This window comes from Lathamus discolor, chromosome 5, assembly GCF_037157495.1.
Source record: "Lathamus discolor isolate bLatDis1 chromosome 5, bLatDis1.hap1, whole genome shotgun sequence".
In the NCBI taxonomy this organism is placed as follows: Eukaryota; Metazoa; Chordata; class Aves; order Psittaciformes; family Psittacidae; genus Lathamus; species Lathamus discolor.
The window spans coordinates 39,298,909-39,326,304 of NC_088888.1; the positions used below are offsets into that span (position 1 = coordinate 39,298,909).

Consider the following 27,396-nt stretch of genomic DNA (forward strand, 5'->3'; position numbering starts at 1 on the left):
ACAGGCATTTTTCATAATTATGTTGCCTGCAGGGTTACCACCTGCCCTAATTTGATCTGATTAAGGTGAAATGCAAAACCATCCTCATTTCAGAAGTGGAATTTTGCCATGTTCCCTTATGGAGAACAATAAGACATGCATACGTGTACTGCTCTTGTGAAGGAGGAAGAAAAGTATGAGAATTAGGTAACAATTAAGATTTCAACTCCGCTGTGAGAATGTAGGTTACTTCTAGACAACTAGTTCATTTTTCAGTGTTCTGGAAATGTTTTTCTGTCATAAAATCCCTATGAAAAAGAGAAAATCATAGCCATTCATTCAGATATGTCTGTACTATTCTGTAAGACATAATATATTCAATAGCTTTTTAAAATTCCTTTTTTGGTTGGATGGGCTTATTGTCCATGAACATTTATTTCTAGAGTAGCCTGGGCTTGCCTTATAGCCCGAGTCATTTATGTAGCAATTTAAATATTTGTCTAAGCTCTCAGTGAAAGGCTCATGTTGAAGTCTTATGAATGATGCACAGATTAAAAGAATAGCACTTTTTCTATACTTTTTATACAGAATGATGTCATATCCTGGGGGGGGGGGGGGGAAATAATGCAAAAATAGAAAGAAAAGCATTGCTGTTTCTGGGTCACTGAATATTCTTTGCCATTCTCCTTACACCAGTAGTAATTTTGTGCATGCTTATGCATGTGTGAGAGAGTGAGACCTATATGTGTGCATCCTGTTTTCTCTGACATTTTTTCTTCAGCTTGGCATATTGATTTTCCTGTACTGTGGACAGAATATAACCTTTAAAAATTGCATTTTAATATCCTTGAACACCAGTTTTGTAATTAAAGAAATGGAAAGATGTGTTTGTTTTCTGGCACCTGGCCACATCTTTCTTGATGGCTTATTCTACATTACATCATCTACATTGTGTAGTGTAATAACCTCACTTGATAAAATATGAGTGAAAGGGAAATTTATTGCAACATAAATTACTGAAACTGTTCTTTCTGTCTTTTATTCAAAAAATTACAGGAAGACTGTTTCTTTCATTCAACTTTTAAGGGGAAGAAGCAGCAGTATTTACTCCCCAAATCTGATTCTTTGCACTTAGGGTTTACAGTAAACTTCTGTTATCAAGCCATCAGATAGAAAATGGCTGTGTGAACCTTGATTTAAATTCAGCTTAAAAATCTTTAAGTGTTTTCTTTATTGTACCTGCTTAATTCTGGCATTCAGAAATTATGATCTTTTAAACGCCCTTCAGTAACTGGCAAATGAAATTCTTCTATAGTTATTTTTGTCATGTGTTGACTTTTATTGAAGGATAAGTTGGATTTTCCCTGAGAAGACAGTCTCTTCTCTTATAAAGTCTACACCACATGCTGAAAGCTCCTGACCTCTCACTTACCTGCTCAAAGGTACTGATCATCATCAAAGGCCAGTGCCAGCATGAAGGTGGGAATTTGAGAGAGCTGTTGCTTTAGAGATTTCAACTACTTTTTGAATAAAAGATGAGAAAACCTTTCATGAATTGAGCTGATTGAGCTAAAAACCTAGCATACTGAGACTGAAGCTCTCCTTTCAGCCCAGATCCCTGCAATGAGATTTTCATAGCAGAAGGTGTTGAGTCTTCCAAAAGAAGTTCAGAGCAGCTCTGTTGTATCTCATTTAAAAGAAAAAAAAATATATAAGAAAATCACCTGGCTATGTTTGGAGCATTAGATTTGGTGATTTTCTGACTTATGCTGTAACAAAACTGTAGAAGTAACTTCCATTAACTAAGAAGCAAATGAAGTTGTTTCTGTAAAATTCAAGTCAACAAAAGTCAGTACTTGAATGGAAAGAAGGGTGTCTCCTCTTTATTTCTGCTCATGGAGCTGCTGTATTCAAGCAGTAAAGGTCATAGTTCTATTTCTCATTACAGATAGACAGGATTTTGTTTTATTGTGTGAGTATAGTATTCAGTGACTTTACTGAGAATTGCATGGATGAATTCACACCTATAATTTAAACTGGAATATCAAGCAAGCAGATAGTACAGAATATTAGTCATATATGTCTGCACTATTTCACTGTTGCCCTGAAGTCTTAGTCTCTTGGGCAACAGTGAATATTTTCTATAAGATTTCCCCACTTCTGACAGACTCTTTCAACAGTTGGTCACATAGCAGTGCAGCATATACAGAAAACTCCCAGAAATAACAAGCAGTGGCATGCTGGCATTGTTCAGTTTAGTACAGTTCAGGGTTTGAGTGCTGATGTGATTAAACAGTACTTGTTCAAGTCTGTTTTAAATATTGTTTTAAATATGCAAAAGGCAAGCAAGGAAGCAAACTGAAATGGCAGGTCAATATTCCTCCTGATATTTTCTATTGTAAAGATTAAAAGAAAGACCCTAGTAGAAAGTAGTGGCTACTAATAATGTGGTTCATTACTTCTAGTCATTTGGCTTTAAAGCATCATTACAAAAAAAGCAGTGAGTAACACACATTGAAGGCCAGAACTGTGTGCAGTGGGAGAAAGCGCCAGGCCAGCAGAATTTTCTCTATTCTGAAATGCTCCATTCTGCCGCCAGTAGTCAAACTTTACGTCATACTTTCCCGACTCTATTGCAGTCCCTTTGCAGAATTTTTGCACAAGTACTTCATGAAGGCAAAAATGTTTGTGCCTTTAGATGATTTTGAAATTAACTGCTTACAAACAAAACCAGCCATTCAGGTTGGCAACTAACATCTCTGGTAACTGCTCATAACATGCAACTATTGCTTGTCATGCTCTCTGGTTTAGCATTCCCCAACTGCAGAAATGTGTTTTGCAGCCTAAATACATGCCTGCTGACTTAAAGCCCAGAATTCAATACTTCTTGCTTTTGAAAAGACTTCCTTTTGTATTATTGAGACACTTCGATATGTCTCTTTCTGGGCATATACCTTGTATCTACTTATCTAGAATACTGTACAGAAAAATAGCATCTGCAAACTGATGTTATCAAAATGGCATGAGTACAAGTAAAGAACCCCAAGTAATATTTGACTTTTTTTTTTTTTTTTTTTTTTTTGCTTTTACTGGATATGTTATTTCTTACAGCAATCGTAAGGTGGCCAGTGAAGATATTTGAGTACTAAAGGGTTGTGTCCCAGTTTGTAAATATACGGCTGACTGCAGTCAACACTATATTTACAAAAAAATACATCAGATGTTTTAGTGTGTCCAACAGGCTGAATGCTTCGTCTAGCACTTCAAAATAAATCTACAGCTAAGACATACTTGCTGAGAAAAGTTCTGATACCTATAGGTAAGGCAAGGGAATAAGCACTGTGCATCTGCCAAGCAAAAAGTCGTTTGGTTTTCTTTCTTCATAGAAAGATGTTCCTTGACTGAACCTACCCCAGTTAAAATAGATCATTAAAATAGGTGTGGAAGTGCAAGCATGAGTTAGTGGTCAGAGAATTTCAGTTTGCAAATGTGGCTTGAATGCACATCCAACATTGAGAATTCAGAAGGTAAATAACGACTTTTGTTACTGATAAATCAATAGGTAAACCTAGTGATTGCAAGCTGATTTTATGAGAGGGTTTTGACTCTGATGTGTAATTTTATGATTAAGCTTGGTTAGCAATAATTGATCTTGATCTTCGAGGTAAAGTTGTGTACCCACATGAATCCTCTGAATTTTAAGATTTGCAGATATAAGGCTTGGGATTTGAGGTGACAGATTATCCTCAGAACAATTTTATCACCTTTCTTTCTTTAAAACGTGGATCTTTCTTATACAAGGGAAGATATCTTGTAGGCACAGTGTACATCTATAAATGAAGCTTTAAGTTTGGTTGCAGTAGAAAATTATTTAGGTAACAACAAAAAAAAATCCTCAATAATTTACTGTTTACAAAAGTATTGCTCATTGTCCTGGGTTCAGCAGTAGCAGTCATTTTTTCTCCTTCTTAGTAGCTGGTGCAGTGCTGTGTTTTTGACTTTCAGCCTGGGAACAGCACTGATAACACCGATGTTTTTAGTTGCTGCTCTGTAATGTTTACTCTGACCAAGGACTTTCTGAGTCTCATGCTCAGCCATGGAGGAGGGGAAGCCGGGAGGAAGCAGAGACAGGACACCTGACCCAAACTAGCCAAAGAGGTATTCCATACCACAGCACGTCATGCCCAGGATGTAACGGGGAGTTACCCGGAAGGGCTAGATCACTGCTCGGTCAGGCTGGCTATTATCAGTTGGCAGGTGGTATTGTATTCTCTTCCCTTGTTATTTCCCTTATCATTATTATTATTGGTGGTAGCAGTAGTGATTTGTGTTATACCTGAGTTACTGGACTGTTATTATCTCAACCCATGGGAGTTACATTCTTTCTATTGTCCTTCCTGTCCCTCCAGGAGCAGGGTAAGAAAAGGGGTGGAGTAGACTGCGTGGTTCTGATTTATGGCCTGGGCTTAAACCACGACACTCATGAAGATTGTAGCAGATGGTGAAAATGGCTATAATAATACCCTTCTGTGGGATCTGTGAGAAAACAGTTCTGTATCTTTCACAATGCACAAGCATAGGCAGTATTCCAAAGATAGGTTTATGTGTTTATATTCTGTAAATTAAATACTTCATATCCCTCATAATCTATTTCTTTTAAAAAAAATATTTATGTATTCCAGACACTCTCCTTAGTTTTGTCTTTGTTCATGTTCACATAACATGAAAAATGAGAAAAGGTCACTTGAAACATCAAAACATTTAATTAACACAAGTACAGTGATGTCACTTCATACTTTGAAATCATTGTCAGTTCCTGTAAGAGTGACTGCACTGTCAGCAGCACAGGATTGCTTTTCACTGGAGGAGACAGACAGCAGAAAGATGTATTTTTTTGCACCTATATTCCAATTAGTAGACCAGGTTGGAAGAAACTGGAGAAATTACATAACAAACCATGCACACTAATTATGGGATTTCAAACCTGGTTTTTGTGAAGGTCTGGCCTGACTCCTTCTTATTGCTCCCCATTACCATTCCTTTTGTTATCACACAGAGTGCAGGGCTGTGGCTCTTCCTGTCATTCCTACTTGCCCAACAGAGTTGTCTGTGCTATGCCGTGCTGAGTGCTTGTACCTTGCATATGGAGTCCCAGCTGCTGCGTCCCACTGTAGCTGATGGTTGGCTGTGCTCTGGATGGATACCTGATATAACAAGCACCTCTGAGCTGTAGGCTTCCCTTGCTGCCATTCTTTCCTGTGCATGGGCAGCAGACCAGCATACACTTTTTGCACATATATATATGTATGTATATGTATATCTGTAATTGTTGCTATATTGCAAGTGCTGCCATTAGAGTACTGCATTTCCAAACTTTTAGAAATTTTTTTTTGTAATATGGGGTATTTTTCATAACTGTACTCATCAAATACGATTCTACAAGGTGCAATCAGGAAAAAAAGGACACACATCCATTTATTTTCTCAGGCTGAAGTAGCTATTCTCAGGTGTTTGAAACATTTTTCAGTCGCAAGCTTGGTTTAACAATTAGCACTGTGGAAAGATATCCTTTGAAGGATGCTGATAAATATTTTTACGTGGTTTTGTTCACAGCTCGCATAAGGGTATGTACTTTTCAGAATTACCAAGTGTTGATGCAGACATAGATTTTAAGTGAGAGAAATGGAAGTTACTCTGTGTTCACAATGTACATGCTCAGTTTACACAGAGCTAAATATGATGGGAAAATTTACATGCTGAAAGTTAAACACAGAATCACAGAGTGGTTAGGGTTGGAAAGGACCTTAAAAACATCTAGTTCCAACCTCCCTGCCATGGGCAGGGATGCCTTGTATTAGAACTTGTCACCCAAGGCTCTGTCCAACCTGGCCTTGAACACTGCCAGGGATGAAGAATTTACCATTCCTTTGGGCAACCTGCATGTGCAGAAATTACTAGGATTGTAGTTGTTGGGTGGAATTAAGATTATCTAAATTTAAAAGCCTAAATGTTACTTGTGTAAACGTTACCTAGTCACCTTAGATTCCTAAATTAATGGAAATAATTGGATACCTTTGTTGGGCCTGTCTTAGATGATGGAAATTACCCTGTGAAGGTGTGTATTTCCTTCTATTGGCTAAAAAGGAAGCCTGCAGTGAATATATTAGACTCATAAAGCCAGTATTTTGATGCTTAAATTCAGTGAATTGAATCTCACCTAACTGTACAATTTAGATAGAAAGATGAAATTTAAATGCAAAGCAGGAAGTAATGCCACAAATGATGTCAGAAGCTGTAGCACACAGTCCTACAGTAGACATATAAGTGCTTGTAACTACAGTCAGTGAAGACATTGTATAATTTTTCTATGATTCTCTGAGGCTAAAATTTGGCCAGGGACCTTCCCATCACCAGCCAGGAGCAGGCAGCTGGGGGAACCATGGCTGCCCTAGCTGTGGGCATTGGGCACCTACCTGGGGATGGGAATGAGCTGAGCCCGAGCCTGAATGTCAGACTGCAGATGGACGTGGCCCAGCAAGGCCCATGGCTGGGCTGGCCAGGGCTGTAGGGAGATGGAGACCAGCCCTGCTGCAGCATCACTGGGGCTGATGGCCCAAGGTGCTAACATGGGGTCTTGGGCTGTGGGGATCCCAGAGGGGCCGGGCAGGGACAGTCAGGGCTGGTGGTGGCATTGGGGCCCTGGCACTTCCACTGGTTCTCAGTTGGCTCTGTTTGTAAGAGCAATAACTTTTTTGTTTCATTTTGCCAGTTTATGCAATATTAAAGGGTGGCTTTAATTTTTCCTTTGCCTTCTCACTGGGGAATGTAAGTAATGCAAAGTGATAATTTTGAGCAAAAACAAAACCAGAAGCTAATTCTGTCTGAGAAAAAATATGTGAAGACTTGGGTAATTAAATTGGTAGTAGTTAGAGTCATAGTTTAATTACAAGTGAAGCTGAAAATGTGTGTTCAGACCAGTTGAAGTCAGGGGATTTATGATATTAGGAGACATTAAACTGTCCTTCCTAAATTTTGCTTCTTTATTCTTCTCTTGGAGATACTTACATGAACAGGTTAAAAATACCTTTATACATTTATGATGAGAACACCACAACGTAAATCATAAATTTACAGTTGAAAATTTCTGTAACTTTTAATGTACCTTTTATTCATAAGTGCAGCATTTGGAGTTAAATAACAAAGCAATATGAGAATTTAGCAACAATAAAATTATTCAAGTAATCTGGGGTATGATGGAACATTTAGAAGCAAACAATATGCTTAAATTTAATTTAAGTAATAAATGGTTAGATAGGAAGCAAAGAAATTACTTGTGATGAGTTTATAAAGCTGCTGATGCTATGAACTGGGTATCATCCCTTCATAACTTAGTTTCCTGCTTAGACTCAGGCTCATTCCTAAGACATCACATTAGTTTTATGGGTCTTATTGCTTTGAGGACAATGGCTGTATGTCAAGAGTAAAAAATGGTATGAATATACTAAAGATTTGCATCAATTTTATATTTTTTACATCTTGCTCTGCCTTCCCAGTTAGCGAAAACTTCTAACAGTCATTATGGCAAGAACATATGAAACACATAGGTTTGAATGTGACTTGAAAGAAGGCACTAATAAACAGCTTAGTTGCCTTTTTATCAGTCTGCAGATGTCCTCAATTCTAAATTTTGGCTTCTGATTAAAGGCAATTATTCATGGTTTTACATCATTTCTTTTTAACGCTCTTATGTGTAATTGTCATTGATTGATTTATTTAATATTCCTATGGTTTGGTTTATGTCTGTGGAAATTTTATGTATACCTGTACTTTTTCAAGTAATAATTGAGAAGAGGGAAACAGAAAGTTTCAGTGATTGCTGAGACCAATGATTATAAGGGTTTCTGTACTACACAGGGCATAAAACCTAAAACTTAAAAGATTCTACACAAAATAGCAGAAATCTGTAAAGTGCAGATTATTTATTTCATGTGGCATGTGTTATCTGCACATTGGAGACTTAGAAAATACATTTTTCTTTTAACCTTTGCTATGCACAGTTTGCCAGTGAACCCACTAGAGTCTGGTGCTTAACTTGTAATAATTTTCAAGTCATCACATGTGCTTACATATACATGAATACTGAGTTACATATATGGGTAGTTTTGAGGATGAGATAACAAATAGTTCCTAAAGCTTTTTACAAGAATAGGTAATCTTTAATCTCCTTCTTTTTATAAATGGAATGGCTATTTGTTATAGCATTTGTCTCTAGTGACAGTGCAAGAATTCAACATCATCCAAGACTCCCGAATAGTTGGTAAAAACAGGTCAAAACATTGGAGCATGTTTTACAAAGATCCACCTACAAAACAGAAGAAATTAAAGTAGAAATAGGAAATATCAGAAATAAATCCACGCATACCCAAAAAGAAAGGAAGGAAGATATTTCCATCTTAGTTCCTTTTTTGTTTTCCATGTTTCTTCATTTCCTTTTTTCCCCTCAAATTATTGCTTGACAACAATAATTTCCATTTTTTCCTCAAATTATTGATTCTGCAATGTGAAGATCTGAAAGGACTTCTTACAGACAGCAGACTCTTCATGTGTGCCAGTGTAATCCAATATTATACACATTGTACATTTCTGAACTTATTCTTAGAATCATAGAATAGTTAGGGTTGGAAAGGACATCAAGATCATCTAGTTCCAATCCCCCTGCCAAGGGCAGGGACACCTCACACTAAACCATCCCACCCAGGGCTTCATCCAACCTGGCCTTGAACACTGCCAGTGATGGAGCACTCACAACCTCGCTGGGCAACCAGTTCCAGTGCCTCACCAACCTAACAGGAAAGAATTTCCTCCTTATATCCAATCTAAACTTCCCCTTTTAAAGTTTTAACCCGTTACCCCTTGTCCTGTCACTACAGTCCCTAATAAAGAGTCCCTCCCCAGGATCCCTATAGGCCCCCTTCAGGTACTGGAAGGCTGCTATGAGGTCTCCACACAGCCTTCTCTTCTCCAGGCTCAACATCCCCAACTTTCTCAGCCTGTCTTCATAGGGGAGGTGCTCCAGTCCCCTGATCATCCTCGTGGCCCTCCTCTGGACTTGTTCCAGCAGTTCCATGTCCTTTTTTTGTTGAGGACACCAGAACTGCACACAATACTCCAGGTGAGGTCTCACGAGAGCAGAGTAGAGGGGCAGGATCACCTCCTTCGACCTGCTGGTCACGCTCCTTTTGATGCAGCCCAGGATACGGTTGGCTTTCCGGGCTGCGAGCGGACACTGCAGCCGGCTTATGTTCATTTTCTCATCGACCAGCACCCCCAAGTCCTTCTCTGCAGGGCTGCTCTGAACCTCTTCTTTGCCCAGTCTGTAGCTGTGCCTGGGATTGCTCCGACCCAGGTGTAGGACCTTGCACTTGGCATGGTTGAACTTCATAAGGTTGGCATCAGCCCACCTCACAAGCGTGTCAAGGTCCCTCTGGATGGCATCCCTTCCCTCCAGCATATCAACCGGACCACACAGCTTGGTGTCATCGGCAAACTTGCTGAGGGCGCACTCAATCCCACTGTCCATGTCAGCGACGAAGATGTTAAACAAGACCGGTCCCAACACCGATCTCTGAGGGACACCACTCTTTACCGGTCTCCAGCCGGACCTTGAGCCATTGACCACAACTCTTTGTGTGCAGCCATCCAGCCAGTTCTTTATCCACCGAGTGGTCCATCCATCAAATTGATATCTCTTCAATTTAGAGACAAGGATGTCGTGTGGGACAGTGTCAGACACTTTGCACAAGTCCAGGTAGATGACATCAACTACTTTACCCTTGTCCATCAGTTCTGTAGCCCCATCATAGAAGGCCACCAAACTGGTCAGGCAGGATTTCCCCTTAGTGAAGCCATGCTGGCTGTCACCAAGCACCTTGTTGTTATTCATGTGCCTTAGCATGACTTCCAGGAGAATGTGCTCCAAGATTTTACCAGGCACAGAGGTGAGAATGACTGGTCTGTAATTCCCCGGGTCTTCCATTTTCCCCTTCTTGAAAATGGGGGTTATATTTCCCTTTTTCCAGTCGTCGGGAACTTCACCTGACTGCCATGATTTTTCAAATATGATGGCCAGTGGCTTAGCAACTTCATTCGCCAGCTAATTCTTGCTGGAAAGCATCATGCCAACAGTGTCATGTTTTTTAAGCATTCTTTTCTCCTTTGCTAGTAATTTCAGGAACTCTTGTATAATCAGCTTTCAAGATCCAGCGAAGGTCTGGATTATGAAAAGACTGAAAACTAGATTGGCAAGTATTTGAAAAGTAGACTATACAAAATACTGTATTGGGAAGAGTATCCAGCACTGAACAACTAGTATACTTCAAATCAACATATATATTTATATAGAGATGTCTATATGTGTCTTCACATTTTTTCACAGTGATCCTTGGTTCCAGAGTGTGGAAGAAAGAGAGAATGCATATAAGCAGTTCACATAAGAGAGATTATATAAATTATGCATGAGGGCAGAATGGGATGGATTTCTGGGAGAAGCAGGCATTCAGGAAATAGGATTTCAAGGAAAATGGTAAAAGATAGGCAAGAAAAAGGAAACATTCCCATCTTAAGGGATATAGTGAATAATAAATTGGAAAGGATAAGGGGGAAGAAAGAAATGTTTGGTTGAAGAAGAAGCTGTAAAGACTGCAAAAAGCAGAGAAAAGCAGAAAGCAGTGTGTAGTTGGTGTTACAAAGCTAATATCCAACAAAGATTAACACAGTGTTACCTGAACTCATAATTATCCTCTACACATAGAAATACCTATAGCAGTGTACAGTCAATGAAGATACTTTCATAGAAAATTACATGTAATTTATTAATTACATAAGGGCTTGAGGTTAGGAGGGAGGGCCTATGCTTTATGCAGTGAGTTCTAATCTAAAACACAGAGAAGTCAACAGTTCTGGGCTACAAATCAGGTCAACAAGTTAGTGAGTCAGAGATACATTCAGGGTTCGGATGAGCTGGAAGATGAAGATGTAAATCCCAGTGAAAATGGACAGAAAAATTCTGCATAGCTGCATAACATGAGGTTGTGTTGATGGTTCATTCTCCACTTATACCTCCTCTGAATAAAGCATTTACCAACAATAAGGTGATCCAAATATAATTTAAATCAATTCTCTAAGTAGCTGAAGTTATACTAGTAGAAGATTTGTCTTAGTAGAACTCAGAGCAGCCTTCCAGTATCTAAAGAGGGCCTAGGAGAAAGCTGGAGATGGACTTCTCACAAGGGCATGCAGTGATAGGATAAGGGGTAATGGCTATAAACTGAAAGAGGGGAGAATTAGATTTGATGTTAAGAAGTTCATTACTATGAGGGTGTTGAGTCACTGGAGCAGGTTGCCCAGAGAAGCTGTGGCTGCATATTCCCAGGAAATGTTCAAGGCCAGGTTGGATGGGGCTTTGAGAAACCTGGTCTAGTGCAAGGTGTCCCTGCCCCATGGCAGGGGGTTTGGAACTAGATGATCTTTAAGGTCCCTTCCAACCCAAACTATTCTGTGATTCTATGATTCTCCGACAATTTTGTCTATACGAGGAGTTTTGCCCTTTTTAGTTATGCTGCTTGCAAGTATAAAGGCTATTCTTTTTGTATCCTATGTGAAGAGACAGCTATGCCAACAGAATTCATGTGTAGGCCATGCCTCATTGCCTTTGAGTGAAGCCACAGTGCTGATGGAGATTTCCTGACAACTGCCTCCAAATTAATTTCCATCCTTTTAATGGCAGTCATTTAGAGTGAGAGGTAAATATTTGTAGCTTCATCAGCAGGAAAGGAAGTTGATAAAAATCATAGTTCCTCCCATATTCTGGGGAGAGCTCTGCTCTTAATTCCTTTTAAGGAATTTTATCTATTCACAAGCAGATGCTTCAATTTATGGCAAGAAGAATAAAGCACAGATTGCTTTCACAGTCTGCACTTTTATCCCATGCCAGACATGAGTCTAGTAGTGTACAAAAGTGAGTAGCAGCCTTGGATTTCATCACCAGGAAGGTAATCACAGTCTGAACATGTCAGTAAAGTGCATCGCATCTAGCAAGACTTATTCTTTCTTACTGACTGGTACAGATGCAAGACTCTGTAGTAATTAAACCTTAATCTCATTGCAAAATTCTGGCAAATCACTCCCCTGCCTGCATAGTTGGTTTGTATATTACACCTGCAGGTAACAACAACATATTTGTGAAATGTGTTGTATTTGTGACAGCCAAAATTAAAGTGATCTGTGGAGCCTATGAAATCCTTCAGGGAATCAAGGAAAGCCTGTATTACGCTTAGAAATGAGTCCAGACCTGATGTGTGAATCTGAATTCAGCTTTGGCCAGCTCCAAAGTTTTGATGTGAGGTCCTTTTTTAACACTTTTTGGCTTACACTGAGGGGCTGGCAGTATCTGGCAGACAGTGCTGCCCTTTTCATCTTGCTTTTGTTTGTAGTTCTTTGGGGAAAGGGCTAAAATATTCTGAATATAACCTTTCTAAACGTTCTTGGTAGCATGCTCACAAATGTAGAAGGAATATTTGATAGATGGTTTTCAGCATTCTGGTACCCAAAGAACCATGGCTAATCTTTCTAATTTTCTTTATCTAAGGTAATCTGTATAGTCTGTCCTCTCTGAATCTATGTATCTTATGCTGAAACTGCACTGACAGGAAGCTCTAAAACGCGTATTTTTGTTTCCTTCCAACAGCTGGCTGTCCAGACTCCCTGATTAAAGAGCTTCATCACTTCAGGATTCTGGGAGAAGAACAGGTGAGTTAGCAGCATCTCAGCAGCTCAAAGGCAGCGTCTTAATGTCAAGAAAGATAGACGCTAATGAGACAGTTTCATCTCTCTCCAGGGAGGTAGAGTGTATCTCATGACCTCCAATGACCTGAAATGTGGGGAAAAAAACACACGGGAGATATATGTGAGATTTTCTTTTCATTCTATCCATCAGCCTTGACAGGTTATTAATTGGTACATCTGCTATCTGCCACAGCTTTTCAGCTTTCAACTACAGCAGTAAACAGCCTTTCTAAAACAGGAGACAGGCAAACAATCCGACTAAAGGATTGATACTTACAGCTATTCATGATATACTTTTTGTTGTCTTTTTTCTCTTTTAGAAGTATCTCATTCATAATTATTGCTGTGCTTTGCACTCAGAAAACTATTTCTGTATAGGGAGTTTAGGAAAGCATTAGCGAAGTTCACTTTACAATACTCACAAGACAGTCATAATTATTATTTTATCAATAATGAAATCACCATACAGATATACTGAGTAATGGCCTTATATTTTGAGAGATAGGTTGAATTTTCAAATGCTGAATGCTTCTGAAATTCAAGTTTTCTTTGTCTCTGAAGTATCTCTCCTAATATACTGGTTATAAAGCCAAACTGAGTTGCAAGTACTAGGGCCTGAGAGCTTGGCATTAACTTGTTGTACATGAGAATATGTGCATTTCTTAATGAAGCTGACACTAAGGGACTTGGACAAGATTTTGTGAGGGCTGTGACAGAGGTAGGAGCAGCTCCTGAAATGTTAATTCAAAGACTGTTTCTTAGTTTTTAGGTCAGATTCTGTTGTCAAGAACACCCTGTTGCTTTTCTTTTCCTTCACTCTTTTTTTTATCACAGCTGAGGCTGCTGGTACGTTTTCTAGACTTCCAGTTTTCCCCCACCAGCCCCTACTTCAGTTGTTACAGAAAGTCAAAAGCCAAATTCCTCAGGGACTCAGCTTTTACTCAGCAAGAAGGCAGCATGATGGGGAGTGTGGGAGGGTTTGTCTGACAGGAATGCAAAAAGACAGAAAACAGACCAGGACAAAGGAGATACTGGTAGCAGGAATCTGGTGACACTGAGGATTTAGGAAGAAGTAATAAAAGAAATTATGACCTGGACTGATGGGGCCAATAGACCAATTAGAGCCAGCTGACAAATGGAGGGCAGGGTGGGAAGAAGCCTGGGGACACTGGAGACATGGGGCTGCCTGGTGAAAGAGGGTAGGAGGAGAAAGCAGACAAGAAGCTGGGATGAAGAGCTGAAAGAGAATGACAAATTATGCAAACTTGCTAAAGAGACTGGTAAATAAAGGAAGATCTGTACTTAGTGAGCTGCACGAGGAAGTGAAGCTATGCAGAGTAGGAGGAGTGGGGCAAAGGGAGAGACTTGAAGGGCAAGTAAGCAACAGCTAAACCAAGAGACTGAATGGGACAGCTGAACCAGCAGACTTTGATAGTTCGGAGGATGGGGTTGTAGACCTCAGACTTGCTAATGACCACTGACAGAACAGTATAATTTAATTGATGGACTTTCTTTTTTTCTGTTTGCTTTTTAGAAAAGAAACTGGTAGACATAAAAATGAAGGCTAAAAGAGTTAAGAGTGCAAATGAAGAATCCAGACATTAGGAAATGTTAGATTTAAGGTTGTTTATTTAGTCTTAATGCTTTCTTTGCACTAAGAGAGCATTAAATTATATGGTTACACAAACTTTAGAAGTGGGATGATGTAAGCCATGAAGAACCACAGGAGAAAAGATAGTTAATTCCTGTCCAATAATAAGAGAAGTCTTCAAGTTAGTAGAGGAGTTTGATAAGGAAAGCCTCACTAATCAAATAAATACAGTATTTTTGCCACTTGGAATATTTTTGGTATTCTTTCAGACTTTCATGATGAAATTACTCCTCTTTTTATTAAATACACCTAAAGAGATGAATTTTTTTTGTCATCATGCACTAGGAGCATAAAACTCTGCAGATGGAAAATTGTTTCCAGAATGGGTCTGACCTGTAAACAGCTGCCTTTCTCAGAAACTGGCTGCACTAACAGGCTGTTTGCATACAGTGGTTATCATTCATGTCTTTGCAAGTAGTGAACATTGCCATGATGCTTTAATTATTCTATATGCCCATACAAATATAAAGAATATTACAATTATATTCTCTCCCTACAAAAACATTGTTATCTTGAGTCCATTGATGACCACATCTTGCTTGAAGTTAGCACACACTTTGACAGGCAGAAGTTGGTGCAAAACCTAGGTAAAAAATAAAATAAAATTCAAATACATCTAAATGAAGAAAGAAAGGGATTTCAGGTAAAGTCTTTATTCACATGGCTAATTTTTTCTTACTTTTATTTAGTTATAATTTGCTTTTTTAAAAGATATAAAGTGTTTTCTGTTATCATGCATACTAGATTGAAAAAAAACCCATAATTATAGCACTGTTTTATTCAGACTGCTTACAGTTTTGGTATTATCAACCAACATATATACTTTCCACCACAAGCAACAGTCAAAGAATAATAGGGTCATATACTGCTTCATATCCACTCTTGATTTATTTTTAAAATGCTTATGTGTTTAAGGCCAGATTATAAAAGCAGAACGGACTATTGTGATAATCTGTTCTGATCTCCTTTAGAACGCACATTACATTACTTTCTTGGATTAATTCTTGTTTAAAATGGAATATATTGCCTAGGAAAACTTCAATTCTTTGTTTACAAGTCCCTGCAGACATTAGATCCTATTATACCCATCCATACTGAAAGATGAAAAATCCCCACTCTTTTCTTTCCACCACCCTACCACTATGCTTCCTACATTGCATATCTCCTGTTCCTCAGTGTTCAGATCCTTTACATTTCCAATTCCCTTTGTCCTGTCACAAGGCAATAGAATCATAGAATCATAGAATAGTTAGGGTTGGAAAGGACATCAAGATCATCTAGTTCCAACCCCCCTGCCATGGGCAGGGACACCTCACACTAAACCATCCCACACAAGGTTTCATCCAACCTGGCCTTGAACACCGCCAGGGATGGAGCACTCACAACCTCCCTGGGCAACCCATTCCAGTGCCTCACTACCCTAACAGGAAAGAATTTCCTCCTTATATCCAATCTAAACTTCCCCTGTTTGAGTTTTAACCCATTACCCCTTGTCCTGTCACTACAGTCCCTGACAAAGAGTCCCTCCCAGCATCTCTATAGGCCCCCTTCAGTTACTGGAAGGCTGCTATGAGGTCTCCACGCAGCCTTCTCTTCTCCAGGCTCAACAGCCCCAACTTTCTCAGCCTGTCTTCATACGGGAGGTGCTCCAGTCCCCTGATCATCCTCGTGGCCCTCCTCTGGACTTGTTCCAGCAGTTCCACGTCCTTTTTTGTTGAGGACACCAGAACTGCACACAATACTCCAGTGAGGTCTCACGAGAGCAGAGTAGAGGGGCAGGATCACCTCTTTCGACCTGCTGGTCACACTTCTTTTGATGCAGCCCAGGATACGGTTGGCTTTCTGGGCTGCGAGTGCACGCTGAAGCCTGCTCATGTTCATTTTCTCATTGACCAGCACCCCCAAGTCCTTCTCAGAGCAGGGCCTCTCTGAATCTCTTCTCTGCCCAGTCTGTAGCTGTGCCTGGGATTGCTCCGACCCAGGTGTAGGACCTTGCACTTGTCATGGTTGAACTTCATAAGGTTGGTATCAGCCCACCTTACAAGCGTGTCAAGGTCCCTCTGGATGGCATCCCTTCCCTCCAACATATCAACCAGACCACACAGCTTGGTGTCATCGGCAAACTTGCTGAGGGCGCACTCAATCCCACTGTCCATGTCAGCGACGAAGATGTTAAACAAGACCGGTCCCAACACCGATCCCTGAGGGACCCCACTCGTTACCGGTCTCCAGCCGGACATTGAGCCATTGACCACAACTCTTTGTGTGCAGCCATCCAGCCAGTTCTTTATCCTCCGAGTGGTCCATCCATCAAATTGATATCTCTCCAATTTAGAGAGAAGGATGTCATGTGGGACAGTGTCAAATGCTTTGCACAAGTCCAGGTAGATGACATCAACTGCTTTACCCTTATCCATCATTTCTGTAGCCCCATCATAGAAGGCCACCAAATTGGTCAGGCAGGATTTCCCCTTAGTGAAGCCATGCTGGCTGTCACCAAGCACCTTGTTGTTTTTCATGTGCCTTAGCATGCTGTCCAGGAGAATGTGCTCCAAGGAGGTGAGACTGACTGGTCTGCAATTCCCCGGGTCTTCCATTTTCCCCTTCTTGAAAATGGGGGTTATATTTCCCTTTTTCCAGTCATCAGGAACTTCACCTGACTGCCATGATTTTTCAAATACGATGGCCAGTGGCTTAGCAACTTCATTCGCCAGCTCCTTCAGGACCCGCGGATGGATTTCATCAGTTCCGACGGACTTGTGCACGTTCAGATTTTTAAAATGGTCTCGAACCAGATCCTCTCCTACAGTGGGCCCAAGGTCTTCATTCTCACAGTCCCTGCATCTGCCTTCCAAGACTTGGGTGGTATGGCCAGAGTACTTGCCAGTTAGGACCGCGGCAAAGAAGTCATTAAGAACCTTAGCCTTCTCAAATCCAGGGTAGTCAGTTCTCCTGATAGCTTCTGGAGAGGGCCCATGTTGTCCCTAGTCTGTCTTTTATTTGCAGTGTAACTATAGAATCCTTTCCTGTTATCTTTTATATCTCTATCCAAGTTTAATTCTAACTGGGCCTTAGCTTTCCTAATCTGTTCCCTATCTTCCCAGACAATGTCCCTGTATTCTTCCCAGGCCGCCTGTCCTTGCTTCCACCTTTTATAAGCCTCTTTTTTCCTTTGAAGTTTCCTTAGGAGCTCCTTATCCATCCATGGAGGTCTCCTGGCCCTCCTGCTGCACTTCCTTCTAGTTGGGACACAACACTCCTGAGCTTGTAGCAGGTGATCCTTGAATATCAACCAACAGTCTTGGGCCCCCCTGCCCTCCAGGGCTATATCCCATGGAACCTTACTAAGCAGGTTCCTGAAGAGGCCAAAGTCTGCACTCTTGAAGTCCAGGCAGTGAGCTTGCTGCACGCTCTTTTCACTGTCCTGGGGATCTCAAATTCGACCATCTCATGATCACTGCATCCATGGCTGCCCTGGAGCATCACATTTCCAACCAGCCCTTCCCTGTTGGAGAGCACAAGGTCAAGCATGGCACCTCTTCTTGTTGGCTCCTCTATTACTTGCAGAAGGCAGTTGCCTTCCACACAGTCAAGGAACCTCCTGGATTGCTTGTGCCAGGCCATACTGTCCCTCGAACAGATATCAGTGTGTTTGAAGTCCCCCATGAGAACAAGGGCCTGCAAGCATGAGGCTGTTCCTATCTGTCTATGGTGTGCTTCATCCGCAGGTTCCTCTTGATCAGGTCGTCTGTAACAGATCCCCACAGTAATGTCTCCCATCACTGTTCTCCCTTTAACCCTGACCCACAAACTCTCTGTCAACTGCTCACCTGTCCCCAGACAGAGTTCCATACTCTTCAGCCTATCCCTAACATAAATAGCAACTTCCCCACCCCATCTGCCGGGCCTGTCTTTTCTAAAGAGCTGGTAACCTTCCATTCCAACACTCCAGTCATAGGAGCCATCCCACCATGTTTCTGTGATGCCTATTATATCATATCCCCGTAGACATGCACACATCTCTAATTCCTCTTGTTTGTTCCCCATGCTATGAGTGTTTGTACAGAGGCATCTGAGCAGAGCTCCAAATGAAGCCAGCTCATAGGCTGGAGCAGCTGGAACATTTCTACATTGCTCTGAGCATTTATCACAGATACTGGCAACTGACTGGGTGTGTTGGGATGGAATGATGCTCCCCTCCTCCAACACATGTAGTTTAAAGCTTTCTTGACCAGCCTGGCAAGCCTCCTACTAAAACTGCTCTTCCCCTTCGTCAGACCAGCTCTGCCAGCCTCCAGAGCCTGGCCTACTAAATTGAGTCCCATGTTCTAGATACCCAAACCCGTGACTATGGCACCATCGTTCTAACCGTTTATTAACCTGGCCAATCCTCCTAGCCTTTTCAAGGTCCTCCCCTGTATCCTGGAGAATTGACGAAAAGACTATCTGAGCTCCAGAGCCCCTGACCACCTCTCCCAGGGCTCTGTAGTCCTTTATGTTCTCCAGGCTACTGCTGTCTATATCACTATCACCCACATGGGTCACTAGAAGTGGGTAATAGTCATTGGGACTTATTAGAGCAGGCAGCCTCTCTGCAGCATCCCTGATCTATGCCCCTGGTAGGCAACACGCCTCCCTTGAGACTGGGTCAGGCTGACAGGTGGGTGCTTCTGTTCCTGTCAAAGTAGAGTCCCCTACTACCATGACCCGCTGCTTTTTCTTGGCAGCGCCAGTAGAGATCTTTACCAGTGCATCAGCCGGTTGTTCATGGTGCGAGTGTGTTTCCTCATCAGCCTCCTGCAGGACAGCAAAGCGTCTCTGTGTGGGGACAACAGATTTAGGAGGAAGCTCCTTGCTTTTAATTGTCCTCTTCCTCCTTTTTTTTTTTTTTTTTTTGTTGGGTTGTTGGTTTGGTTTTTTTTGTTTGGTTGGGTTTTTTTTCCTGTTTGCTTGTTTGTTTGTTTTTTGGGTTATTCTTTGTCACTAGTTCCCAGCTTCCCGGGTTAACAGCCTCCTTCTTTCCTCCATGAGCTACAGTGGACGCTTGAGCCCCCTGCACAGTTTGGGCCTGGAGCAGGCAGTGCTGCTTCCTCTCAGCTTCCCTGACATCTTGCAGCCTATTGACAGCGTCCCGCAGCTCAGCCCCTGCTGCAGGAGGACCTCCACCGGGGAGCACCGGGTGCAGCCCTGCCCAGTGTGCACCCTCGCCTCACGAGACCAGTGCAGGCACTCTCTACACTCCAAGCTCTGCACTGCAGCCTCCCCTCCCACCGGCTCTGTCTGGGTGCCTATGCTGGCCACCGCCGGGCAGCCAGAGCAGAGCTCCCAGACTGGGCCCTGGTCATAAGGACAGTGCTCACCATCCCACCCACCTGCCCGCACAAACTGCCTCGACCCGCCCTGTTTGCCTGCCCGTTTCGCCGCGCTCCCTGGGACAGGTTTTTAACCACTCAGGGCTGGTGCCGTCCCTCTTGGCTCCACTGCCTGTGAGTCCCTGCTCATGTTAGCTGAGCTGCCGGCTCCCGGGCAACTCGTGTAGAGGAATCAAGGCTCCCTCAGTGGCTCTCGCCACTCTGAGTCGAGGCTCCTGGACGCTTAGCTTCCCCCAGCTCAGGTGTTGAAAGTGTCCTCTCTCGAGCTACTCACCTCAGCAATTGACCACAGTTGTCCAAAAAATTGACACAGTTGTCCAAATAGTCAAACTTTTTGGTAGTTTGCTGGACATGTAAACCTCCTGTGTCTTCTATTCCCTCAGGAATGTACATTGTTGGAAGTTCATTCCAGCTGGAAAGTCTATCTTTTAAGTTTTAGTTGGTGGCAAGAGGGTTTTTAAAGATGGCATTGTTTTTAGACTTTATGGAAAGATATAGTCATAGTCTTCATGGTGAAATAGAAGGGTATAAGCTTCCCTGGTATATGATATGCATTGTGGATACCTGATTTACCACATAAAACCAGTTTCTAGAGTAGTTGCTATAATATGCAACACAAATACATTTATCAATAGATTGCTACCCCACTTGGTAGTTGATGCTTTGAGAAAGTACCAGAGACTCCAACCTAGAAAACTCTTCAAAAGCGGTTTTGACAGGTTTGGTTTGGACGTCCTTTTCACAGACATTCCCAGTCCACAAAGGTCTGTACAAGGCAAAGAGAGTCTCCTGTGCATGCAGCCCCAGGAAGGATAAAACCTGAAGCTTTCTAATTGCCCTTAGCTCTGTAGATCTGTTTTCTTGCAGTTTGATCTCACTGTTCATAATCCATCATTTCCCCTAGCATAATAATGGATGCAGTTCAACCTGCTGGCTAACTGCTTCACTTCATAGGTTCCTGAGATACACTCAGGATGGGATAAAAGATTTATTAATTGAGGAGCCATTAAAAAATAGTACAATATAAGAAACTGCAGTAGCCATTTGCCCTCTCAGGCTGGCTGTCTCTGCAAGTAAATGCAAATGTTTCTACAAGTGTTGATAGTATAAGCTGCTTACAAAAATTTGTTCAAGATGCACTAGATATAAGCTCTGGCCAAATGCAGTGGAAGGCAAGTAAGTCAACAAGCCAATACCAGAAACAGCAGAGAAAACACTTTAATTCAGACCTAAATGCTACAGTATACCAATATAGTAAGATGACGTGCAGTGAACTGTTATGGAGTCTCCCTAATGACTCTCTGAGAAATTTCACTCTTCTCCCCAAAGTGATAAAAAAATCTTGTTTAATTGTTTAAATGGAATATTGTGAATCATGAATAAAATAGCAGATACATCTGAAGGCTGGGAAAACAAATAACGCAATAGCACGCAATCTGCTGCTATACCTGAGTGCCCCCAACAGGTCACAGCGCAGATGAAGCAGATGACGAGCTAGTGGCAGGAAAAGAAGCTGCTAAGTAGTGTATAGCTGCGCTTCTCTGTTATATCTTCTGCTCTGACAACTTTGCAGAATGTATTGGCCAGTTTTTTGATATTTTGACAGGGGAATGATCAGTTTTAACAGATCTCTTCTATCAGCTGCTACTGAAGCTCATATTAGTGCTCACTTTTTCTTTGTTGTGGGTGTTTGTATCCCTGGAATCTGAGCAAACCCGAATGGGGGCACTCCTTTTTATTTTTTCTCATTTCCTTGCCCCCTGGGAAAAACTTATGCAAAGGAATACCCTGATTTGAAAATCTGCAGATGCGCATCCTAATGCTGTTCAAAGGTGTGTGGGCTTTGCTATGAGCTGTAACGTCAGGAAATGTGGAAATCTAGTATTAAGAGATCACAGTGTGGACAGAAATCATTTAACATTAATTGAGGTTTTAAAGGAATGACGTGTGCGGCAAGTAGACTTCAAGTATATGCTACAGAATATTAATTTAAAATCAGTCTTAAATTAATTGCTATGTATTAACCCATTCTGGCAAAAGTAATGTCATGTGACAATTCTAATTAATCAGCTGAGTTCAGTGCAGGAAACTGTCAGATATGATCAACAAAGTGCTTCTGAAATATTTATGGGTCAAGAATTTTTGGTAACTACACTTGGAAAAAAGTCATCTCTCAATAATTCACACCTGGTGGGGGAAATCACTGCATATTTTTCCCCCTTTGTAATTATTAAACCAAACCTATTTTGTTACCATTCTCAAATCTCTCTTTCCTTACACCTCTGCACTTTCCCACCCAGTTCCCTGGCTTCAGCTACTACTTAATGTGAGTGATGCCTATGTGTATCTCATTTTTTCCCACTTTTTCTGTCTAATATCTGAATTTTGTCTGTCTCAGCTTTTGGATTTGTCATCACCAATCCATCGCTTGCTCTCTAAAATTGAACTCCTGATCCTCTTTACACCACTTTTTTTTTTCTATAGCTTGAATTACACAACAAAATTTATCATCTTGCATTTTAAGATGACCAGTGATGTGCCCCTTTGTACAGACTTTGATCTGCTTCCATAGGATATGAATGTATCTATTCCTGTGACCTGAGAAGTGGAATTCCTGGGATCCAGTATCTGCTTGACTGAATGTCAGTCGCACAATTTTCAACAATATCAACAGAAAAGATTTCCTTGCATCATTTAGAGCCATCATGGTTGTTACTTGTAGGGGAGAAAGGAATATGGATTTGAGCTCCATAAGGAAGGGGAAGAACTGAATGTTTATCTCCAGCATTCAGCCTGTTCAGTGTGATCCCCCAAATACCAGCTGAAAGACCTCAAACTTCCAATGTTTTGTAAATATAGTGCCAAGCCACACTCTATGTTTAGTCCACTTTCTTCATTGCAGCATATTGCCTCTCATATATTCAGTTTGATCTCCAATTCAACCTGCTTCAGTGTCCTCTCTTCTCGGTATTCTTTATTTTCTATTTTCATATTCCTCACCTTTTGCTTTCTTTCACATCATTCTGCAAACTGCAGTCTTTCCTTTCTTTCCCCCTCTCTATTCCAGTTTAATTTCATCCATGAATTGTGTTGCATTGATCCAGTCAGGGGTTTCTTATCTAAATATTTTCTTGAGACTGCCTCACCCAGTTTTCCATGACTCTCCAAAGTCAGGCAAATTCCAGCCTTCCAGAAGGTGGTTGTCTTTCTGGTCTGCTTTGTGGAGCTTCTGTGGGAACCACAAAGAGCTGATGCTCTCAACTTCCTATCCTACTACTGGCTAGCAGAGGAGCCCAGTAACTCAGGAAAAAATAAATAAGGGTGCCTCATGGAGACCCATGTCAGTCCACATCTTTTTAATCTGTATTTTAGATGACATATTTGTAAGTATTTTTACTAGTTGTCCTGGTTTGTACCAGGTTGTATCTTCTTCCGATTCTCTTCCCCATCCCACCCAGGAGAGAAGGGTGCAGGGAGTGAGCAAGCAGCTGTATGGTACTTGCCAGCTGGGGTGAAACCATGACACTAGTCCAATAAGTACTCAGGGGTTTATACTTTAAGTTGCCTAATTACGTTACAGAACTAATTCTAAGGTTTTTTGTGAGTATATAATACATATAAATAAAGTGCTTAGTCTACATTATGGACTAATAGCCTCCACAATCTAATTTTGAAACACACAGATGGTTATTTGATTTATAAGAGCAGTAAAAACAGTCTGACACCAGAAAGTAGATTTTCTTTCATTTGAGACTATTACATGCGGTTAAAAGAAACAAGTAATTGAATTACCTTTCAAAGATTAGGAATTTTGGCTGTACATCTACTATTAAGCTTTTGTCTAAAGTTCCCTGCAAGGCTACTACTGAGCAGATGCCTTTAGGTGTGAGGAAAAAAAAAAAAAGGAAAATAAAACTGTGCCCGAAGTGTAAAAGCAAAAGCAAAATAGCACAAGGCATATGTGCTATGGCAGGGAAGGTTGGAATACATGATCTTTTAAGGTCCCTTCCAACCCAAACTGTTCTATGATTCTAGGATATTAAAGCATATTGCAAATTAAATAGTATGGTAAGGAATCACTGTGTTCACAAAGAGTATTTTGCAAGTTTTGTGCATCCATGTGCATATCCATTTTGCTTAGTATCTGAATCTCAATGTAACTGAAAAGACTGTATTCCATAGTTAAACTTGTTTTATTCCTTTGTCAGCCCAATTATTTCATTTATATTATCCTTGACTTACAGTGTCAAGTGATTGAATTTCCACTGGTTGAAAACCAAGTAGGTGCCTTTCTAAGACTCAAGAAAAACCATCCCCATCTGGAAAATAGGGAACAGGGCATAAATGATTACAGTTATATAGCCTCCATATCTGTGTCATACTATAATTTATAATCACTTATAAAAATACTTTCTAAAGGCCCTGACAAGTCTTTATGAGCAGATTGTGCAAAAGAACTTCATGATATGGTTGAAATACCATAAGTAGAGCTGTGAATTTTTTCCACTTAGAATTTTATTCCATGAAAAGTATAGCTTTGGGTTGACTGGGACAGTTCGCAAATTGAGGGGAAAGTTCACAAGATTAAAAAAAAATCAGAATGTTTTATGTTTATCTTGTTCATATGCCTTTAGCTGTCTTAGCGCTGGTGACTGCACCACCCAGTTCTTAGAAGGTAGACGCAGGGACTGTGAGAATGAAGACCTTGGGCCCACTGTGGGAGAGGAGCTGGTTCGAGACCATCTTAAAAATCTGAACGCGCACAAGTCCATGGGAACTGATGGAATCTATACGCAGGTCCTGAAGGAGCTTGCGAATGAAGTTGCTAAGCCACTGGCCATCGTATTTGAAAAATCATGGCAGTCAGGTGAAGTTCCCGACGACTGGAAAAAGGGAAATATAACCCCCATTTTCAAGAAGGGGAAAATGGAAGACCCGGGGAATTACAGACCAGTCAGTCTCACCTCTGTGCCTGGTAAAATCTTGGAGCACATTCTCCTGGACAGCATGCTAAGGCACATGAAAAACAACAAGGTGCTTGGTGACAGACAGCATGGCTTCACTAAGGGGAAATCCTGCCTGACCAATTTGGTGGCCTTCTATGATGGGGCTACAGAATTGATGGATAAGGGTAAAGTAGTTGATGTCATCTACCTAGACTTGTGCAAAGCGTTTGACACTGTCCCACACGACATCCTTGTCTCTAAATTGGAGAGACATCAATTTGATGGATGGACCACTCGGTGGATAAAGAACTGGCTGGACGGCCGCACACAAAGAGTTGTGGTCAATGGCTCAATGTCCGGCTGGAGACCGGTAACGAGTGGTGTCCCTCAGAGATTGGTGTTGGGACCGGTCTTGTTTAACATCTTCATCGCTGACATGGACAGTGGGATTGAGTGCGCCCTCAGCAAGTTTGCCAATGACACCAAGCTGTGCGGTCCGGTTGATATTCTGGAGGGAAGGGATGCCATTCAGAGGGACCTTGACACGCTTGTGAGGTGGGCTGATGCCAACCTTATGAAGTTCAACCATGACAAGTGCAAAGTCCTACACCTGGGTCGGAGCAATCCCAGGCACAGGTACAGACTGGGCAAAGAAGAGATTCAGAGCAGCCCTGCAGAGAAGGACTTGGGGGTGCTGGTCGATGAGAAAATGAACATAAGCCGGCTGCAGTGTGCGCTCGCAGCCCGGAAAGCCAACCGTATCCTGGGCTGCATCAAAAGGAGCGTGACCAGCAGGTCGAAGGAGGTGATCCTGCCCCTCTACTCTGCTCTCGTGAGACCTCACCTGGAGTATTGTGTGCAGTTCTGGTGTCCTCAACATAAAAAGGACGTGGAACTGCTGGAACAAGTCCAGAGGAGGGCCACGAGGATGATCAGGGGACTGGAGCACCTCCCGTATGAAGATAGGCTGAGGAAGTTGGGGCTTTTGAGCCTGGAGAAGAGAAGGCTGCATGGAGACCTAATAGCAGCCTTCCAGTATCTGAAGGGGGCCTATAGGGATGCTGGGGAGGGACTCTTTGTCAGGGACTGTAGTGACAGGACAAGGGGTAATGGGTTCAAACTTAAACAGGGGAAGTTTAGATTGGATATAAGGAGGAAATTCTTTCCTGTTAGGGTGGTGAGACACTGGAATGGGTTGCCCAGGGAGGTTGTGAGTGCTCCATCCCTGGCAGTGTTCAAGGCCAGGTTGGATGAAGCCTTGTGTGGGATGGTTTAGTGTGAGGTGTCCCTGCCCATGGCAGGGGGGTTGGAAGTAGATGATCTTGATGTCCTTTCCAACCCTAACTATTCTATGATTCTATGATTCTATGATTTGGAGTAAATCATATTTTTTAGGTCTTTTTTTTTTTTCCCAAAAAATAAGCATTGAAATATATGGTTCTATGGTGAATCCAACAACCACTTATCTACCTGTATTTCTGAGGTCCTTATTACAGTAGAATATAAATTGCTGACATGCTTTGCTCAAAAGCTACTTTCTAGCAGCAGTAGACGGGCTGGTGGTATCTGTGTAATTTTATGAGCCTCATTGCTGTAGTATTTGATGTTCTCATGACTATTAATGGGTTTTGCCTCTTAACACTGCAGTGAAATCAGCAAGTATCATTCTCCCTTTTTACAAGCGGGCAACTGATGAGAAGCATAGATGAAGTGCCTTATGCGAAAACCACAGGAAGGCTCTGCTGCTGCCAGGAATGAAATCAGGTGCCATGAATACCAGTTCAGTCAAGTTCCCCATATATTAAACTTTCTAAGAAGTTTTTTCTAAAAATAATTGGAGATATTTTAGCTTCTTGTAGAATGCAGAACAATTTTACACTGTGATGATGATGATGATGAGTGTATCTCTAAATAGGAGGCACATTGATAGTAATTGACTAATAAATACTGTGAAATATTTTGAACGTACAGAAGACTTCATAGAATCCTCTTTAATGACAGCTCTTTATGTGTCAAATATCTAGCCTAAGTTAGTTTTCTTAGCTTCAACTATAGCACTTCCACAAGGAGATTCATCCTACCTATCTTAGACATCACATGTAAGCAATGATAAATTCCCTGTTCCCTTCTTGGGATCTTGTTTCTTCTCATTCAGTGTATTTCAAGCCTATATGACTTATTTAGGTTAGATGTTTAAGGTTTGAAGAGCTAAAATGGTGTGAAGTGGTCCACAGTCCAAGCTACTTAGGTTCTTAAACCTTGTTTTCAAAAATAGTTTAGGCCAGGTGATTTAGGATGAGGGTTATTGGAACTGAAACAGCTGTTGTGGGAGTCACCTAATTTCAGGTGTCAATATCTAAAATATTGTCTGATCTCTCTTTATTGTTAATACAACAAGGCACTCCCATGCTCAGTTCTCACATACAAATCTAAAAGAAAAAGATTAATTGCATCCTATCTCTCCTGTTAATTATAAAAAGAGTCCAAGCAACCAGCACAACTATAGGCATCATCACCACAGAAATCCAAACTAAATGGATTGATGGTGGTTGTCTGCTGAGTATCCTTAAATATCTCATCCAGGCATGTGACCAAAAATACATTA

The 27,396-nt window shown here is 41.4% G+C and overlaps 1 protein-coding gene across 2 annotated transcripts in view; it reads left to right on the forward strand.

The window, feature by feature from the left end:
• PRKN (parkin RBR E3 ubiquitin protein ligase) overlaps positions 1-27,396 on the forward strand; it is a 730,480-nt gene that overhangs the window by 580,053 nt on the left and 123,031 nt on the right. For both annotated transcript variants that reach the window (XM_065680442.1, XM_065680443.1), the window contains one exon: positions 12,725-12,786. In XM_065680442.1, coding sequence (XP_065536514.1) covers positions 12,725-12,786 — 62 coding nt within the window. The remainder of the gene's footprint in view (positions 1-12,724; positions 12,787-27,396) is intronic.